This window comes from Denticeps clupeoides, chromosome 15 (genome assembly GCF_900700375.1).
Source record: "Denticeps clupeoides chromosome 15, fDenClu1.1, whole genome shotgun sequence".
NCBI lineage: Eukaryota > Metazoa > Chordata > Actinopteri > Clupeiformes > Denticipitidae > Denticeps > Denticeps clupeoides.
Window position 1 is genome coordinate 12,104,501 of NC_041721.1, and position 15,716 is coordinate 12,120,216.

Sequence of the window (15,716 nt, forward strand, 5' to 3'; positions counted from 1 at the left end):
AATTATAGACTGATCTGTTTTTGTAAAGTGAAGTGATTGTCACATGTGATACACAGCAGCACAGCACACGATGCACAGAGTGAAATTTGCCCTCTGCATTTAACCCATCACCCTGAGTGAGCAGTGGGTAGCCATGACAGGCGCCCGGGGAGCAGCGTGTGGGGACGGTTCTTATGCTCAGTGGCACCTCAGTGGTACCTTGGTGGATCAGGATTCGAACCGGCAACCTTCTGATTACGGGGCCGCTTCCTTAACCGCTAGGCCACCACTGCCCCGCTAGGCCACCACTGCCCCATCATATAAAGGGCTTCAGCCATAAATGATATTAAATAGTGGCAGTAAATATAACACCTAAGTTCTCTTTTTCTTTCTTTTTCTTGTTTATAGATTTTTAATAGAAAGCCATATATGTTGGTGTCATGATCCGGACTGGCAGGGGTTGACTCCGGATCCGGGGTCCGGACCGGAGTTTCATGTTCGTCTCGTGTAATGTTCCCTGATCGTGTTCACCTGTTGTCTATTTATATAATTGTATAAAACTATCCTGTTCATGTCTGTTCGCCGTCGGGTCATTGTGCGTGTTAATGTTCCCTTGTCTCGTGAAGTTTGTATTAAACCCCTGTCCTGTGATCGTGCGAATGCGTCCTCCTTCATGCCATGTCCAGTCCACCCGTGACAGTTGGAATAAATCCCATTTATGTCTGATTTATGTCATGCTTGGGTGCATGTTTGATGCACAAGTTAAACTGATAAAAAATATGTAGAGACAATATTACTTTTTGCTTAGGACTGGAAAAAAAACCCAGAATAGTTTATTGTAGCCACTGTTCACAGGCTGAGGGAATGTTCATGCTAACAGAGATAGCAAACCAGCCAATTTGACTGCAAGTCTCTCAACACACTGGCCATCAGAAGGGTAAAGGAAGGGTCATCGCCAGCACTGAGGCAGTGGAAATGTCCAAAGATGGATGTGGAACAAGGGGGGATATTCATGGCTAGAATGAAGTTGGCAACATGTTGATGCCTGGGAAAATATGCCCTGTGACGAAAGACCTGAAACACTCTGGGACCTGCAATTATGAAACATAGAAGTGCATGATGACAACACATCAGTCAAAAGATAGAAAAAAAATGCTCTGACAAACATTTGAAGGCATGCACTTAATCCCATGATCAAACAGATACACACCTTTTAATGGTTCTGCGTGCACTTGTGGAGGTTTTCTCCTGTCGCTCACAAGAATGAACAGAATTAACTTTCTTAGGCCTCTGCAACAGATGGTGCTTGGAGCTTCAAAGCTCCAACAGATTTAACAGTGGGTGAAGCCCACTCGTCATTAACTGGGGGCCCTGTAAAAGGGAGGCAAAGTTCATTAGTGGATGGATCTTCTCCAACTGAACAACCTTGGAATGTTCCGTGACACCGGTAGGTAGCAAGCAACAAAAAAAGAGATAATTCCCACAATATTATTAATCAGCATTTTACAAAATACAGAAAAATCTCCAAAAGCTTCATGGTTCACTTTGTCTATAAACAAGGCAGTGCTCAAGAATCCATAGCTCATTCAGAGTTAAGGAGGGACTATTTTTAGCGAACTCTTGCTTATCCTTGAGCCCCATCGTTCCCCCTCCTTTTGTAGCTTGAATCACTCACAAACACCGGGACGAGCTCTTCAGTAGTAACCTGGAGGCGATCCAGTGGCTGCAGCATTGGAGATGTGGGGCTTGCCTGCCTGTCTGTCTGCCTGCGCAGAGGAGCTGTGTAATTTAAAACCGAGGCTCCGGGCTGCGGAACACAGAGAGCCCCTCACAGCCTCAGAGGCAGGAGCTCTTCTGCAGTCCGACTCAGAGCTCATGACAGGACAAAGAGCGGCGGACGCAGGGCCAGCCGGAGCTCCGTGGGTCCCAGGGAAGGAACAGGTACTGACCCCCCACCCCCACCCTCTCTGGCTTGCCAGACATGCATGTGGCTGTGTTTAATCAGGCAACTATGTAAAAAGTTGATATGCGGTAGGCTTTTCAGAGGATGAGTGCACATGGTGGAGGAATGTGTTGTAGCAGGGCAGATGCATGTGCATGTAGGGGTTCTTACTTAAAGAATTAGTGTATCGGTGGATACCAAGGGGCTTGTGCCAACTTCCTTTCTGTAAGAGGAGGAAAGTCACGCGTACGTGTGAGCGGTAGACTGTGCTGCCGCCAATTCAAGGCAATGAGAATGGAGAGCATGTTGTACCGAATGGAATCTTTTCAAGGTCACCTGCACCCACAGGTTCAAGTAAAAAGGACAAGAAAATGTGATTTGGAACAGTCTCCGCAGATGGGACTAAATTTGCCCTGAAGGATTTTGGGTCTCAGTTGAGGAGCCCCATACAACAAAGTTGCATAGGGACGTGAGTCAGGACATACGGGACAAAGGAATGTGGAGAGTTCGATAAATTAAAATGATGCATTTTCTACGACATTTCCTCTCTCTGGTTTCAAGTGTTTTTAATTAAGGACTCGTTCCCCCTCCCTCTACTCAGCTCTCTCTGGATTATGCTGATGAATGATATGGCACAGGAAGGAAGGGGGGCTACCAAAGTTTTCCAAACATATCACGTACTCCACAGAATACCCCGTTCACAGCAAAATGTGGCAGATTTGGGTGGAAATTGAAAATGAAAATGACCAAAAAAAAAAACATGCTTGCTAATGGTGCCTGTGTTCTGCACTATTTCCTTCCGAGGATTTTCCATTCCCCCTGGGTGCTGATTTGGGGGTTTTGTTGGGAAGCCACAACTTTGCCCGAGGGTTTTGCTGTGCAAGCTAACTCCTCAACCATGCCCTGGTGTGCCTCCTGTCGGTGGATGCACATGGATGGATGCACATGACCTCTTTTTAGGGTTTATATCTGCTTCAAGAACAATCATAAACCCTTGTCTTTCACAAAATGAAAGCAATCATTTTACTTCTATTCTTCTACATGAATTGTTCATTACAAAGTGTTTATCATTTCTGATGGATTAAAAATAATTGTGCAGAGTTAAAACATGAAATGTTTTTATTATGCTATAAATATAAATATGCTGGTCTGGTATATCAAAAGTGACTAGTGAGGGGGTCAACACCATGTCAATGCATAAATTATACAAAGGAGTTAAGAAATTACCAGTTTGACTCCAAAACCCTTCTGATTGAGTGTGAATGTGTGTCAGATCTTCTATTCCATTTAATCTGGAACAGGACAGGCCATGTTAAGATGCATTACGTAACACATACTCAAACCACTAGAGCCAGACGGACTGCAGACGGTGTGCCTATGGTGTTGTACTTTGGAGAGGAACAAAGCATCACTGAGCCAGTAGCAAGCCCTGTACCCATGTAACCCCATACTAATATAAAGTGTTTGTGGGCATCAGTTTTAACATTTAATATCTAATTTTACAACGTTAGACACCAAAACATAATGACTCGGGTTCATGGACAGGGGCCTTACACATCAGGGCAGACCTGTGATCTTGGCAGGACGGTGAACTCGCTTACTCCATCCAATCCCCCAAGAGTGGAAACTGATCTGGAAACAGCAGGACTGGCCTTGGCTGCTGGCAAGCAGGGCAAATCTCCTTTGCTGCCTAACAACACCCAGGGGGCCTGTAATTCACCCTGCAGCTAGATGTGGGCTGAACTGGTGGCGATTAAATAAGATACAAGTCTAGGAAATTCGTTCATCTGTTGTTTTGAAAGCCTCAGTGCTTCCTCAGCATGTGTCTTCAGCTCCTCTCAGTCCAAACGTGTGGGATCGTGACGTTGGCTGAGCAGATCCCAGGCGAGGAACATGATTTAATAGAGCAATATTTCTCTGAGGTTTATACAGGAATAGATTTAATGTTTCAGCTGCCATTCAAATTGCATTCTGCATTAGGAACAGCGGTTGTGTTAGCCTGTGTGATCTTGAGGTGACACATATTTTATTTCCTGATATTTAACCTTCAGGTACTCTGCACTGCAGCCCTGGTTTTATGGAAATTTCTATTTACATGAGGATAAAAAACTTCGAAGGTCTTTAATTTTTTTTTGCAGATGCACTAAATGACTCGATGTGAGAAAACAAAAAAGAGGAAAGGAGGCACAATGTCAACATGTGTAGTAAATGAATTTTCCCCCTGTGAAGAGTCGGTGACCGGGTGTCTCTTTTTTTTTCCCACACAGGGGCTACAGCTGTAAGTGTTCAGCAGTAAAGCCAGCAGTTGCCCAGGGCTTTTTCCAGCCCGGTTCTTCAGCCGCAGTCAGTGCCCAGGATGCGGGTGCTCACGGCTCTGCTGTTCCTCCTGGTCCTCCGGGCTGCCGAGCCCAGGAGGCCGGGCCGTGGTGGGAGGGGCACCGTACGGGGCCAGGGTCGGGCGGGCGCAGCGAAGCGCTATGCCGTCGACTGCAAGGAGTACACAGAGGGCGGGAATAAATATTATGACTGCCAGGACCGCCAGCTTACTGCGGTAATACTGGGATGGCCCGAGGACATCCACCACCTGCTGCTGGCCCGGAACAAACTCCGAGTGCTGCGGGACAACACCTTCTCACACTTCAGGCAGCTCAAGAGCCTGGACCTACAGCAGAACCAGATCTACAGGATCGAGGACGATGCCTTTGCAGGCCTGGACCAGCTGACGACGCTGACACTGCAGTACAACCATCTGGAGACCCTCAGCGAGGAGGTGTTCATCTCCTTGCCCAAACTGCGCTACCTGCGCCTCTACAACAACCCCTGGAAGTGCAACTGTCAGCTGGACAGTCTGGTCCGCACCCTGCAGTTGCCCAGCAACCGCATGTTTGGGAACTATGCCAGGTGTGAGGAGCCAGCCAACCTGAAGGGCCAGAAGCTGAAGAAGGTCCAAGCCGAGCTGCTGTGTCCTGAATTTGGGGAGACTGTGACACAGATGCCTGATGGCAAGCTGCCCAAACCTCCAGGCATCAAAAAGCAACCTGATGCTACTTCCCTCTGCCACACCTACTTGTTCCCCAAGCCCCTGCTGGACTGCAGGAATAAAGGTAAGAAGAAACGTTCACTTTCCTTGGTTCTGCAAGTCACTGCAGCTGTTTTGCAGCAATAAGACCTGGGTTCAAGACCTTGAGTTCACATGTTGGCCACCCATATCTTTACGAGCATGTGCTCCGGTTTCCTCCCACACTCCAAAGACCTGTAGGTTATGTTATTTAACTGGGTTAGAGAAAAATAGAACTGTGTTCTGTAAAACAGATCAAACGTTGTATTTAAAAACACTCAATCTGATGTTACCTGGCGTGAAAGAGGCATGGAACAATAGAGGTTACAAGAATGAACAATTTCTAATTTATTAGTTTCTAATTTAGTTGACATTTTAGGCCAATTCCAAAGAAACAAAATACGGAACAACAAAATTCACAGATGGTATGAGACCAATGTGGGCAGTAGAAGGAGGAAGCAAGCAGAGCAACACACAGAGACAGTACCTAGTGCTGTCAGTAGCCAGAACATCCAAGCTCTGCATGTGGCACCTAGCAAACCATCTGAACATCTGAGCATCTCATGGCCTGCTGCAAATAAGGACACAGAGTGTCGGCAATTCGATGAGGATGTGGATACTATCTTAAAAGCATCATCAAGGGGATGAGTTGATCAGTGGCCTTCAGCCGATGTGCTCATTGGACATCAGTATTGGCACTGAGAGGTTTGGCACCAAGCAACTAAAGTCCAAGAGAAGAGGAAAAACTTGCCCTGACTGAGCTCCAGAACATCATGAGGAAGAAGCTCATCTCCCTTTGATGTGCCGAGTGGCATAGGAGATGGGGCTTACAAGTGGACTGCCTTTATAGCAAATCCATTTGAACAAAAGTGCAGCAGAAGTCTTGTATGCCAAGAAGAAGTAATCAATCAATCATTGATGAGAGGAGGGAGGAAGACCATCTGCAGGGAGTTGATTAGACCACCAGAACCCCTCTTTCAGTTCAACGTCCCTGGTCTAGGGTCAGGAACATAACAAATGGGACAAAGGAGCAGAAACTCTAAAATGACGGGATAGCACTTATGGCTAACCGTTTATTACAAACAAAGACATATAAGCAACAAAACACACACAAAACAGGTCTGGTCAGTCTATGTTATTCTTGTCCTCTGGTCACAATCCTTCACACCACTTCCTTCTCGCTGCACACCGACACCCTCTTCCCAATTACAGCCCACCAATCATGGCAAGAAGGGGGAGGATTCCAATAATGGCCTGATGAGGAGCCACCCTGCAACATTACAGAGAGAGAGAGACATTTACATTTACAGCATTTACCAGACGCCCTTATCCAGAGCGACTTACAATCAGTGGTTACAGGGGACAGTCCCCCTCTGGAGACACTTAGGGTTAAGTGTCTTGCTCAGGGACACAATGGTAGTAAGTGGGATTTGAACCTGGGTATTCTGGTTCATAGGCGAGTGTGTTACCCACTAGGCTACTACCACACTGAGACAGAGAGAGAAAATTATTCGAGCCGAGTAAATTACAAAGTGTATAAAGACTGGCCTAGACTCTTGGAGAGGCGGTGGAGACTCATCCGAGTAGTGTGACAGAGAGGGAAGGTACCAAGTAGTGGAGAAGTTGTCTGGATTCCAAAGGAGGAGGATGCAGGTGACATCGGCAGTTTTTTTTTTTTACCATTTCCTTACTCGCTGTGGAAGAAAATACATTTTTCAAGGTTTTGGCTAAACGGCTGACTGAGTTTCTCATTTACATTTACGGCATTTGGCAGACACCCTTATCCAGAGCGACTTACAATGTGCTTTCAAGTTACCATCGATGAAGAGATCAATTCCGGTTCACTAGGACCCCCAACTATGAATACAATCTTATTATTCACTCTGTTGTAGATTCTGTACACAAGTTCGACAATAAGAAAAGTTACAATTTAATCTAAATATTCTAAATATAAGAGGAAGGTCTTGAGCTGTCGTTTGAAGGTGCTCAGTGATTGAGCTGTTCTGACCTCAAGGGGAAGTTCATTCCACCACCGAGGGGCCAAGACAGAGAAGAGTCTAGATGAATGTTTTCCTTTTACCTTCAGAGATGGAGGGACCAGGCGAGCAGTACTGGAGGCTCGGAGTATATGAGGTGCAGTGCGAGGTGTAATAAGGGCTGTGAGGTAGGATGGTGCTACTCCATGTTTGGCTTTGTAGGCAATTCTCCTGTGCAATTCCTGTATTGACACTACAGTGCAGAAGGGCGGAGTTCCAGGCATGCCAGGCTGCACAGGAGTGGTTACCCTCTTGTGATCAAGGAAACAAGAGAAACCAGAGGAGACCTGGCTTGACCTTGCTAAAGCCTGTGGATCCATTCCACACAAGTTGGTGACAATGGCTTTGACAACATTCCAGAGAAGATCACTGGACTGATTCAAGACTGCTGTAGTAGTTGCAGCCTGAGATTCGCATCTGGAACATCTGTGTGGCACTGCCCGGAGAAAGGTGCCTGGTTGTACCATATCAGTGGTGCTGTTTAGCTTAGGAATGAATATACTTGTCAAGGCAGCCTAAGTAGAATGGAGGTGTCCCCCGTCCAGATAAGGCACACAGACCTCCAATTCAAGCTTTCATGTACGATCCGACAGTAACATCAGCATCAGTGGCAGTGTGCCGCTGGCTCCGCCGAGGACTGGAGAGGCTCATGACATGGGCGAGAATGTTATCAAGGTCCGTAGTCCTGAGGAAGGGGAGAGTGGAAGACATGTACCGCAACTACTTGTAAACAGAGTAATCCACTCAAGACCACAGTTTGACAGAGCACAAAGGAGGGAGAGATGGCAGTTGGTCAGGACGATATCCATACGGAGGTGGAAGGGGAACGCCAAAGCAGGACTCCATTGGAGGAGAGTGGACGAGATGGGATCAAGCGAACGATATGGGATCAAGCACCCACCCAGAAAATCATTTGGACAGAACTGTGGGGGTCAGAAACAGCTGGACTCAAGTTCCAGGTCCAGTCTGTGTATGATGTTCTCCCAAACCCATCTAATCTGCACAGTTGTGGTCTAGTAGGAACACCTGCGTCCACTGAGTCCAGCAATAGCCATATGCACATTCTGAGCTGTTGTACTAATACCATCTGCTCGGAAATCCAGCAGAGCAAACATCAGCCCCAGTAAAGCACAAAATCACCTTTATCAAGCCACAGCGAGTGATTGGCAACTGAAGGTTGACCTGGGGAAGTCAAAGCAAGAAGTACTTCTAGAACTCACAGTTCCCTGGGAAGACCGGATGGACAAGCCCTATGAGCACAAGAAGGCCAAATACCTGGACCTGGTTGAGGCCTGCAGAGAGAATGGCTGGAGGGCTCGTTGTGAACCTTTCGAGGTGGGCTAAAGGGGTTTCCTGGGTCAATCCCTGCATCGTGCATGCAGGCTCCTTGGCATGAGAGGGAAGCAGGTGATGAAAGCCACCAGAAATATCAATGAGGCCGCGGAAAAAACCTCAAGTAGGTGACGGATAAAGAGGGTAGAGCTGTGGTATAGTGCTGCTTGGACAGAAGTCGGGGACTGATTAACTGAGCAAAACTGAACTGACTAGTTAATAGCCATGTTTTCTGCTGACCACTAGATCACTATTTCATTGGGCAGCAGTGAGTAGGGTAAACTTGTCTTTATTTTAGTGAAGTACTATTTATATGACCTTGTATAACGAATATTCTTTTAGTCAATAGCAATTCTCCTTGTGCACATGTACATTTAGAGCATCTTATCCACAGTGAGTGCTTTAAAATGTCACTCCTTCAAATCCCTTGTTGTTCACTATGACTTGATTTGTTTTTCGTATATATATTATTGTTCATTCAATGCTTAGTCCTGCAGTACATAGAGCATAATGCAGACCATGTGGATGTTTCCACAAACACAAATCTCTGGGATTTTGCCGATGTACAGTCAGGCCCTGGTTTGTCATGTAACTGTAAACTATGGCAGAGCTGTTTCTAAGTGTCTGGAACCATGTAACATGAGACCTTGCTGACTGTGGGGAGGCAGCGAGGGGTGTTCGGGGAGGGCAGCTGTTTTTACATCTGGAGCACTGTCCTTGGAGCCACATAAATGCCACATTATAGCCAATGTCAGGACACCCTAGCTTCCACAAGGCTTGAATTTCTTCAAATCTTGGGTTTCAGTCTGCATTGTATAAAACCTGCACAGCACACATCCTCCTTCCTTCTTCAGCCCTGCTGCAAAACAATGCCCATCTGTGTAAAGAAGAGGACTATTAATGTTGCCTTTTATTTGATGGTAAATGCTGGAAGTACTTTGATCTAAATTAACCTTATAAGAAACGGAAAGACTCCCATTTACTCTGAAAAACATCATTCAGAACACAGAAAAGGAGCAAACAACACTGGCCTGCTTGTATTTTGTTCTGCCATCAACATTTTCTGCTGCCCTTAAAAAAGAGGCTTTGCATTGAGGAATTTCCTGCCTATGCTTCGGTCTAGTGTTCATACATCTCTAGACTGAAACCATTCTTTATTTCCCCCTCCGATTTATCATGGGGCTTTTCCACTGTGCCACAGCCACAGAGAATTAGAATGCCATCTCTGAGAAGGAATTAATAAATCACAAAACTGACAGTGATCTCAACACATTAACTGAAGGAACAAGTGGGGAAACAAACAGACGTGCACAACAAATTCTAACATATCAATTTAAATTAGCATTGAATGTGAATCCTAAAACTGCCAACTACACAGAGAAATTGTAATTAAAATCTGGATTCTATAAACACTTTCATATACCGTAGAATTATGCCAGTACGTTTGTTTTCTTATGAGACCTCAAGGACACATCATGCTATGAGGTTTTCAACAAAGACACAAAAGAAAATGAGAGGTTTCAGCGAGCCATTGAGAAAGTTTTAATGCTGACAGGCATACAAATGGGCCTAGAGCATATGTCAGAAAAGACGAGTCAGCATTCTGGAGCCCTGACCGCAGTTGCCAGCCCAGCTTTACTAGTTATGTCATCTTTTCTGTATTTGTGGGATACATGAACATTCTTTTGTCCACAGAAAACCCGATTAGAATGATGCTCTGCTTATCTTCTTCATAATTTATCGCAAAAGCTTCAGTTGTGGTGCAGATGAAACTGTAAAAAGCTAAGCTTATGCATCTGCATTATTTAAATTCGATGTGTTAAAGTTTCTCTGACTAGAAGGAGCAGTAGCAAACGAAGGCCAGAGGACCACGCCATGCAGAACTGGAGAAGTGTAAATACATGCACCTAAATAAATGTTGGCTCCTATTTTTACAATCCTAAGAATAGCCAGTCTGCGCAATAATGATAACAAGACATGCCATGTTTTCCAGCGAATGTTTCTGTGAGAAGGTAGCATCCAAAAATAACACATGGCGTTTCAGGATAAATTCGCACAATGGTAAAAGAATATATATTTTATATTTATTTTACTATAGTTCCTTATTGCCATAAAGCACGGTGAGTTTTTGCTGCATATATGTGCATATACTGTGTACTGTGTGAATCATTTATATGTGTATATAGACATTGTGCATTCGCACAACTTGGACATGAAAGGGGATTTATTTAAAAAAAACATTGAACAAAGCATGCATATTAACAAAGGACAACACATTACACAATGAAGACATGAAACAAATGAGGCAGTTTTATTCATGTAATCATAGGTGCCCACAATTAGGAATCAAGGCAAGGCAGTTCATTACAAACTCATTAACTAAGTACCCCACAAGAGCCGTTCATGAAAATTATGAATAATTTAAATAATTTAAATAATTTGAATAATTTAAATAATTTGAATAATTTAAATATAACTTTTCATATATTTACAATAAGTACAACAGATGAACCATGCAGGAAATGACTATTAAATTAGAGTAATTTGCAAACCTACACAAAGCAACAGCAGGAATTGATGCAGAAATGTGTTCATTTTGGGAGACAGATGTTCCCAAAAAAATGGAAGCAAATAAACACAGCACTGACACAGCACTATTTATACTATTGTTTGCTTCAGAAACATTAATGTAAGGAAAATTAAACATAACTTACAACAGGCAAACATGAGGTTGGTCAACCTTCAGAAGGTTACACTATCTCAATCTAGTTTACCATGTTTTTACACTCAGTGTACTTTCACAAAGCATCAGCTACTTACTGGACTGAACAATGTTGCTGGGCAGCAGCAATATATCAAGTTAACATGAGATTTTTTATATCATAAGCTAATTTGCATACTACATATATTTTTTGTATAATTGCCCTTGGCCATGAGCCTTTAACTGCAATACACCAGTGTCAGTATCAAACACTTTAGCACCACATAACATGAATCATGTTTGATTCTATACTCCTCATACACCAGGGGTTCAGGGAAAATATTTTGTCACCTCACAGAATTTGGCAGACAGTATAGGGCCCCAGGCCGGAAAGGAAGGCGGTGCATTGTTGTTGTCTGACCAAACACACATGCAAGACTCATACCATAGTGATGACATTTCCGTGTACGCATGTTTGATTGATGCTGCCCGCTGTTGGAGCCTGTTTAACCCAACATCTGGGGCTGTAAAGGTTTTAGTGGTTTGTTCAACAGAAATAAATTTTCTAATGGCATCGCATTGGGTTTGATTCAAGAGGGTTTTAACTTTTTTTTAAGGACACAATGGCAGCAGTACTCTTTAAATAAACAAATGCTGTCATTACTGCTAAGTATATCCTTTTCAAGTGAGTACTTTGACTTCTCAGACTTGCTTATAAATGTGAGAACTGAGATAATCATGCTTTTTTCCCCCTGGGACAGAAAGTGCTAAACACAATTGGGTCCATTTGAGGACCACCAGCATTGTCTATACAGTACAGACTGGAGCTGGGGACTTTTGGCTGATGTTTCCATCTATGGTTAGCCAGCTGGAGGGCACCACCAAACCCAGAAAGTCCTTTAAAAGTGGCCGGTTAGTTTTGAATATTTGTAGGCCTTTGAACAGGACCGAGGAAGTCCTATTAATCGGAAAGGAACCAAATATTGGGATGTCCTTGACTATTGAAGTGGGGTAAACAAATACATAAAATACACAATTGTCACAAATTTTTTTTTTTAATATTTGGGGAATGCCCCTTGTAGGATGTACTTTTACTAGTTCGTAATGTACTGGGTTGAGCGGTGCATGCTACGCCCATGGGACCACGACTTCTGAATTCATTATTTGACTCCTTTGACTCCGGTTATTTTCAGACTTAGACTTCTGAACAAGATTTTGGCTTTAGGCTCACATTCAAAATCTCCACGACTCTAGCATATGGGAAATGTTGTAATATACACCATTACCTCATGACTCAGGAACAGAGACGGCTATGGCAGCAGCTCTTTGTAGCTGAGACAACAATAGCAGATCTGTAGCCCATGAAATTGGAAACAGCTGAATGTTCCAGATGTTTGATCTATACATTGGTTTGTTTAATTGATTCCCTCCATCTTTTGTCCCACAATGATTTCTTGCAGACCTGAAGAACATTCCAGCTGACATCCCGGTCGACATTGTGAAGATGGACCTTTCCAGGAACAGCATCAAACGGCTAAAGCCCAGAGAGTTTGTGGCTGCCAAGGACCTGAAGTTGCTGAATCTTAGCAGCAATAGCCTTGATCATATTGACACAGGTGATCATTTTGACACAGCATTTGACGTTAATCACAGGATAATGATGGCTGCAGTTTTGAGAAGATCCTTTTGAGATCTCTAGCATTTGAATGTGAAAAGGGGTGCTTTGTTTCATTAGTTCAATATTTGTGAAATTTAATTACTTCATTGGTGCAAAGTGTCCATTGCAACTGAGTGTCTTGCCGACGTTTGCAAGTGCTGCAAATTGTGCAGAATGTATATTTATACCAAACATCCAGAACATTACACCCAATTTAGTGTAGACCCTCCACTAGACCTCGGAAGGTATGGATGTTATCTGTCATGGTAAGCTGTCAGCAGCAGATCCTTTAAGTTAAGTTGCAAAATGGTGCCTCCAAGGATAAGACACCGACGCTCGACTGGAGTGAGAATTTGGAGGACAAGTCAACACATCAAACCTGTTGTTTTGTTCCTCAAACCATTCTTGCACCATGTTTGCTTGGTGCATTACCCTTAGAAAAGAGAGCACCATTTCATAAAGGAGTCTAGAATACCATTTCATACCTTACCAATACCATACCTTAGTTAGCAGTGGGCAGCCATGAAAGGCGCCCGGGGAGCAGTGCGTGGGGATGGTACCTGCCACTGAGCACCCACATCCTTCCATAAGTTCTGCTTCTTACCCGCTAGGCCACCACTGCAATGCCATCTTCCCATTCTTGTGCATTTCTGGAGCACCTACAGTAAACTTTTCATGATGCATAATGAACGTGAGTGCACAGCGTGCAGCGGATTCTGCTAAACAGATGGTTCCATATGCCTTCAGTCACATGCTTGTTAAATACATTCCAACAGTAATGCATGTGTTGTGACTAAATGGTAACTACTTATTGGCGTGGCGGTTCTTAATAAACCACGGTGCAGCTGCATAGCAGAAGGACTTCATACAGGCCTTCATTTTCTGCTCTGTTCCTTCTTCCCTCCCGCACACAGCTGCCTTCGCAGGCCTCCTGTACCTCAGAGAGCTGGACCTCTCCAACAACAGCCTGCTGTCCTTCCAGTACGGTGTGCTGGAGGACCTCTACTTTCTCAGGAAGCTGTCCCTGCAGGACAATCCCTGGAAGTGTGATTACAATATCCACTATTTAATCTACTGGCTGAAGCACCACCCTGGTGTCGACCACACCGGCCTTGTGTGCAGCGAGCCAGAGGAGTTCAGGGGCTGGCCGGTGGAGGACTATGTCAAGACCTACAATGCTGAGTGTCCCAAGGACAAGCAGGTGGACACTGGCCAGCCAGACAACATCCAGACGGAGAACACAGCACAGGAGCTTAAAGGCGAGACGGAGGAGGAGGAGGGGTTGCTTCCGAGCCCGCTGAGAATGCACAGGAAATATGAGATCATACGATTAAATTAAAGACAAACCGTTTCCCCCCAATATACATTGTGAGATTGTGTGCTTAAATTAAAGAGATGAGCTTATTTTCCCTTAATTTTTTTGTTAACGAAGTGCCATTTCTCCTATTGACAAGCCTGTAAAACAGCCAGAGATTCTACTATTGTCGCAGGATTGACCTTTTACTTTGTTTTAGTCTGTTTATTTTATTTTTTTACATTTTTTGTAACTTGATGTTTTGGGGAATAATATAATCATTTCTCCACCTAAAAGACATTCAACTGAAAGTACTTCACACTTTTAATAAGGGATGTGAATTGACAAAAGTGCGTGGACATGCCATGTTAAAATATAAAAACTGTCAAAAACGTTTGGCCTGTTCTTCAGACGTGAGCACTGCTGCGTATGAAGCACTACTTCAGACATGAAGAGGGCTTCCCTTGGAACAACCAGACCTCTGGCACCGAAGTCAAGAGCAGAACCAGATGCGTCTCATTAATCCCATGAGTCACAGGTCCACAGACCATCTGAAGACCAGCTGAGGAAGTCTTTAGCGGCCGTGTGAATCTGGCGACGGGTGAAATGATAGAGAGGGATGGCCGTGGAGCGAGCAAGCTCCTTAATGGAGCCAGATCAGTGTAAACGAGCCCGGAGAACAAGGCTTTCATCTGCTAATCGTCCTTGTGTTTTAGAGTTGAAAACAGTTTCCAGGTTGGGGATTGCAAAACCATCTTATTCTAGGACTAATTTTGCTGCCAAATAGCATTAAAACAAAATAACATTGAACACTGAGGTCTTTTTTTGGAAGTGAAATCATTTAAAATGGGAATTGTGGTTTAATGTGGCTAATGTGCTGCTAACCATAGACTAACCATAGTTTGGTGCTCTGGTTTAGAACCTAGAGAATATATATATTTTTTAATTATTTTTAATATTCATATAAAGTTTGTTTAGTTCACCTTCAAATTTGATTTAATTTAAAGGCCTTTTCCACAAGTGTTACGCTGAGAACCAGGGTTTAATCTCATTTTTCTGCATCATCTGCCAGCAGATCTGGACAATAGCAAACACTTGCATGGTGCGTGGTGGAGGAAGGCCACCATTCAACACATACTGTGTTTACAAATTCTGGTCCTTATTAACCCCACCTTATGTCAGGTATAGCAAAAGATGTCCCTCACCACAGCATTAGCCAAGACACAATACTCAGGTTTGAGCCTTATCTAATGAGACACAGTAAAATGAATGATGTTTACAACGACAAAATCCCCAATCCTATTTTTATAAACAGCATCATCTGTCAGCTTTAAATGAGTTAAATGAGACCTGTCTAAATGGTGAAATAATGCCTGTCATGTCTGGGGCTCAAACTTTGATTTCAAAATGTTTTTTTATTTAGAATATTGCAAATTATACCTGATATATTTACATTTGTGGCATTTAATTGGCAGACGCTCTTATCCAGAGCGACTTACAACGTGCTTTCATGTCAGGTATGGTTCAATAGGACCCCAAATATGAATAAATAAATTTTATTCACTCCGTTGTAGTTTTTCTCACATAAGTCGGACTATAAGAAAGTTACAAGTTAGTCTAAGTATTCTCCAAAGAGGAAGGTCCTAAGCTGCCATTTGAAAGTGCTCAGTTCATTCCACCACCTAGGGGCCATGACCGACATGAGTCAGTCGCATTG

At 43.9% G+C, this 15,716-nt stretch overlaps 1 protein-coding gene and 1 long non-coding RNA gene across 2 annotated transcripts; one reads left to right on the forward strand and one right to left on the reverse strand.

The window, feature by feature from the left end:
• Positions 1–966: 966 nt before the first annotated feature.
• LOC114764332 (uncharacterized) lies at positions 967–1,845 on the reverse strand. The gene is made up of 3 exons (XR_003742497.1): positions 1,655–1,845; positions 1,190–1,350; positions 967–1,070 (listed from the first exon to the last, which is right to left on the reverse strand). It is a non-coding gene; the product is annotated as an uncharacterized LOC114764332 (long non-coding RNA).
• Positions 1,703–15,575, forward strand: lrrc17 (leucine rich repeat containing 17). Its single transcript, XM_028953863.1, has 4 exons — positions 1,703–1,920; positions 4,189–5,025; positions 12,509–12,664; positions 13,620–15,575. The coding sequence occupies exons 2-4, from the start codon at positions 4,278–4,280 to the stop codon at positions 14,042–14,044; spliced, it is 1,329 nt and encodes a 442-aa protein (XP_028809696.1). The 5' UTR covers positions 1,703–1,920; positions 4,189–4,277; the 3' UTR covers positions 14,045–15,575.
• The last annotated feature ends 141 nt before the right edge of the window (positions 15,576–15,716 follow it).